At 35.6% G+C, this 5080-nt stretch overlaps 1 protein-coding gene across 1 annotated transcript in view; it reads left to right on the forward strand.

The window, feature by feature from the left end:
• LOC108630078 (aminopeptidase N-like) overlaps positions 1-369 on the forward strand; it is a 12582-nt gene extending 12213 nt beyond the window's left edge. Inside the window, exons 11-12 of the mRNA XM_026817775.1 lie at positions 64-73; positions 226-369. Coding sequence (XP_026673576.1) covers positions 64-73; positions 226-369 — 154 coding nt within the window. The remainder of the gene's footprint in view (positions 1-63; positions 74-225) is intronic.
• The last annotated feature ends 4711 nt before the right edge of the window (positions 370-5080 follow it).

The raw sequence follows: 5080 nt of genomic DNA on the forward strand, positions 1-5080 counted from the left end.
TTATGTACAATAAATCATTTTTGTGGTATCAATTACAAAAATGTAATTTAAATTTCCTTTAAGCATTAAGAAAGTAACATTTGATGCTTCATATAAATAATTTTATGCAGTAATGTGTTCATTATATTTTCAATTGTTCTGTAAATGTATAAAATTCGCAGTCAAAAAATGGAAAATATATTTGTTATCTTAGTATAATGCAAAATTGTTAATCGCGTTTTGCAGCTAAAAGCAGTAGCCGAAGCCAAGAGCGATGATAAGGAGGCGACCACTAAATTCTGGCAGAAACGATTGAAAGAAATTCAAGATAATGAAGATGACGTAAAACGATGGACAGACGCAATTGAAGAGGGGCTGTGGCGATCGTAATTGCATTTGACTATGCATTTGCAGTTTTAGATTTATCATTTTTTATATTTTATACGTTTATTGGTAATAAAGGTAGTCATTGATAAGTTTAAGGTATTTTCTTTCTATCTTATCTATACTTCCATAATTTCTTAACATTACGGACAAAGTATGTCCTGAGTCCTCCTCATTCCTTCGCGTTATGCTTTGCGAGGGCCCTAACAATGCTGACAATTTTTGTACAATGCTATATTTATAATTTATTTATATTTTTTACATTTATATCTATACAAAAATCAGTACAATTTATGTATATTATATGTATTATGTATACATATTATGTATAGAATAGTATATTTACAAACGTCGGAACGTAAAATCGGATCGACAATTGTTGAACAATAAAACTACTTATTAATAAATGCATATAAAAACCAGTACAATTTAGTTCTAGTGAAAACTGCGGTTTTCTTAGTAAAGTGTTACGAGGTCGAACCGCAACTAAAGTGTTACGAGGTCGAACCGTGCCAAGGGCCCGACGGATGACTGAATATGTCGACTCATTGTCAGTCGGATTTACTTAGGGCAAGAGTAAAGACGTACAAACGACCCTAATCTAACACTCAGTGTTAGCCTCGGTAGCTGTAGGATGTGGACGACGAGGGAGGATCAGGCCCCTTTAGCTACTAGGTAATTAGGACAGTATGACTGGATCAGGCCTGGTTTAAAGGAAGAGTAAAGACGCGCAGACGATCCTAATCTAAATCAGTGTTAGCCTCGGTAGCTGCAGGATGTGGACGATGAGGGAAGGTCAATCTCCTTTAGCCACTAAGTATCAAGGTTGTCGGCTTGGCAGGTCAACTTCGTTGATACGTCTCGAGCGACTAAGACGTATCGTTCGCGAGATATTCCGGTTATCCATATATACATATATATATGTATAGGTACTTACGTATGACTAGGTCAGTCCTGGTTTAAGGAATAGTAAAGACGCGCAGATGATCCTAATAAGAGATGAAGAGGGAGATTGCTAATTTCTTTGTTCGAAAGTGGATAGTGCTCACTACCGCCTTTAGTGTCAATGTCCATTATTTGAGGAGAAATAGACGTAGTTTAGGAGGGGACTGCGCCGCATTACTCCCCTCAAGAAGTGGACACGCTGAAAAGAGCTGAAAATGCACGTATAAGATTTGCCATGCTTGTGCCTAGGGTATTCGTCTACAAGCGCCCCATCTCGCAACCGGCTTCATGCATTTTCTAAAAGAAGGGGCGCGTGTCAAGTAACGCAGTACGTACGTGTGTGCGTGCTGACTGTCAGGCAAGCGAATTTTAAATTCACTCCTCGAGGCTCGGAGTCTTCGACGCTTCGAGATTTTTAGGTTTGGTGCGTCAATGCGAAAAAAATCAAAAGCTATGTACGTCTCATGTTGAAGTACGTAAATAAAAGACGCGCTTCCAGCGGCGGCAACAGCAAAGGGGTGATGACTCGAGGCCAGCCATTGCTACGTATCTTTTTGACGTAGGTTCGCGTCCTGTCATCACACTTACAAAGGACTTACGGGGTGAGATAGCGCTTTTTCGTGCCAGCGATCTAAGTCAAGACTAATCCAAAGGGCTAAGGTGTAGCATCCTTTTATACCCAAAACAGGCCCTTTCTGATGATGATGACTATACAGGGTGTCCCAGAACTAGTGTTAGGCCTGGAAATGGGGACGAGCTGTGGTGATTTTAAACAACTTTTTCCTTTGCAAAAATGTAGTGCGAAACGTGGTTGTCGAGTTATGAACAAAAATTACCGACCAACCAGAGCGTTCATATACAAGACGGACAGGAGTGCGATAACCGCCTCGTGCATTGTCGCGGCCGTATGCCACGCTCGTGACGAAAACATAGGATTAAAACAAAACTTACATGCAAGAGTAACTAAGAAATTGGTTAAATATCAGAAAAAAAGCAATTAGTCGTTTATGTTCACTGAATGGATGCAACATATTCAATGAGATAACTAACAACTTTGTACATTACACAGTAGGTAAAGCATAAAAAATGGGAAAAGAATTAGAGTTGAAATTAATCGTTCGTCTTTAAGTTCACCTGCTCCTAAAAGAATTTCAGTAGGTCAATGTGCCGAAGCCTGACACTCGAAACTAAAACACATGGCCATATTTGTCAATGACCTGCTCTAGACATCACTGCTGCCCATGTGTTTTATCTTCAAGTATACGAGCGCTCTAATTGGTTCCGGTTTTGGATTAATAACTCGTCAACCGCGCCTTGGACAACTTCTTTGCAAAGGAAAAAGTTATTTAAAATCAGCTCAGCGCCTCGCCATTTGAAGGCCTAACACTAGTTCTGGAACACCCTGTATTTCGGCATATTCTAGAAGCATCTACGAATGAATTGAAAAATCGAGTCAAGAAATAAATAAATTAATTATTTAATGTAAATAAAAATCAGTACAATTTAATTCTAGTGAAAATCGCGGTTTTCTAGAGAAACACGATAGAATTTGGAACCAAGTGTGACGAATGAATCGAACAATTGAGTCGAGAGTTATTGAGAAATAAATGAATTAATGAAGAAATACATGTAAAAATCAGTACGACTTAGTTCAAGTCGAGATCGTGTTTTCGTGAAGAATAAACCAAATGGAATTTAGAACCAAATAGGACGAATGAATCTAGAATTAAATTATTAAACAGTTGAATCAGTTAATTTATGAAATAACTAAGTGTTTCAAGGAAATGATATTTTATACATGATGTTCGGCTACTGGCGGAAAAATTTTTGGGGGTGATTATACAAGCCAAAATAAGACGAAAATCCAGAATAAAAGAATTGTACCTGAGGCTCCATTTTAAAGTTATAAGCGATTAAAAATTACCCCTGATGGTAGGGAAGCTTACCTACAATCTGTGATTCTCACATTAAAACTCGAAATGGTAACGTAGTTCCTCCTAGCAGTTATTATAGTATTTTGGGTATTAAAAAATAGAGCTTCAGACGCTATATTTTTGTCTTCTTTTAACTTCTTAAATTCACAATTTTTCCCATGGGTAGGATTTTTTCCTATTTCCGAATTGACCATCGTATCTCATTAAACGGTCACGTAAAAAAATTGGTTTTCATGAAAAGATGTGCTCTCTTGAACCGTGCAATTTCCGCATAAAAACCTTTGTCTACCGTCCATAACTTAGAAAGACAGGACTGTCTATAGAGTTGCAGGGAACACACTGTATAACGTTATTTTATGAATTAATGATTTCATAAATTAATGATAATGTACTAGAATCGCAACTGCAGATATTGAAATTTCGTTAAAAAAATTCTATTGTTAATGACATTTATAAAGATCAAAAATTTCTCATGCGCTGTGTTGTAATCCTTGGCATCGGCCAGTCATGAATTATTCAAGAAAATGATAACGACACTGTTCATTGAAGTCAAGGACTTCAAAAATAACATTCAAGGCTTTGAAAAATTAATCAATAACAGTAAAGCATAAGTAAATTGAATGCAAATGAGAGTGTGAAAGAAAAATTATGAAAATTCCTAGACAGTTTTCTAAATGTACAGGATCGGAAATTTTTAATTCGGCATAAATTAATATTTATCTTTTCATGCATCATTCATTAAATTAACATACAATGGAGTATCTTGTTTATTCGAATTTCTGCAGCTGCTTCATTAATATTTAATACAGTAATCTATTCTGTACTTCCTTTAAAAAGTTTAATCAGTTTAGTATGTTACTTTGTAATCAAAATGCTTATATCGTGCTTGTTAATTATTGTTCAAAATATGCAAAGATGTACAACTTTATTTGTTAAGGATTTATTGGCTATACAGTTAATCCCAAAAGTTTATGTACCTTAAAAAACGCATTTCCTATAATTAAAGAAAAATCAGACGTCGCAAGAACGATGATCTTGGATGAAAAAAGTTTAATTGTTAACATTCAATTGATTTCTAAACAATAAAAATGGATAGAATTTGTTATATTGTTAATATAATTACTTTCCTATCACAAATGTTTGGCATTGAATTCTGCAAACTTTTAACACTAAAAAATAAAAAATTATGAATTTAAGATAAAAAATTTCACTGAAAATCGACACTCACTATGCTCTGATGGTTCAAAAAGTATTGTAGAAATAGGACAGGACTCCTCTTATCGATGAGTTTCTAATTTTTTTGTTACATTTTAATCAATAACTTTCTTTAAAGCCCATGAATGATGATTTTTTTTAAGAATTTATCATCGTTCTTTCTGAGTTGTTTTCCAGATCAAAGTGAAGTTTTTTTTCTCAAAATATCGAAAAATGCTTCAAATGAAAGTTGTAAGTATTGCTATTACCTACGAAAAAAGTGATTACCATAAGAGTACGTGCAAAAGGGGCTAGGGTAGTCACGTGACTTTTCTAACACGCGTCGACAATATAGAGTTTTTTAATTTCGTTACAGAAATGGTATTATCTACAGACACGTGACTGCCTAATGAACGATAGGTGGATCTGCTTACAAAGTCTATTATAAATTTTCAGCTATAGTTTATGGAAATGATTTTCGCCTGAACTCCGTCTAAAGAATTCGATTAGAAGCGTGTGAATAACTATCCCAGCATATCGAGTTCGGATCGATTCGGCAAAATTCGGCCAAGCTCGTACACTGTTTCTGATCGCTCAATCGTGCCAAGTACTTACGAGTTATGATCAATCCTCAGCTCACAGAG

Source organism: Ceratina calcarata, unplaced genomic scaffold (assembly GCF_001652005.2).
Source record: "Ceratina calcarata isolate Rehan_Ccalc_2016 unplaced genomic scaffold, ASM165200v1 scaffold658, whole genome shotgun sequence".
NCBI classification, from domain to species: Eukaryota; Metazoa; Arthropoda; class Insecta; order Hymenoptera; family Apidae; genus Ceratina; species Ceratina calcarata.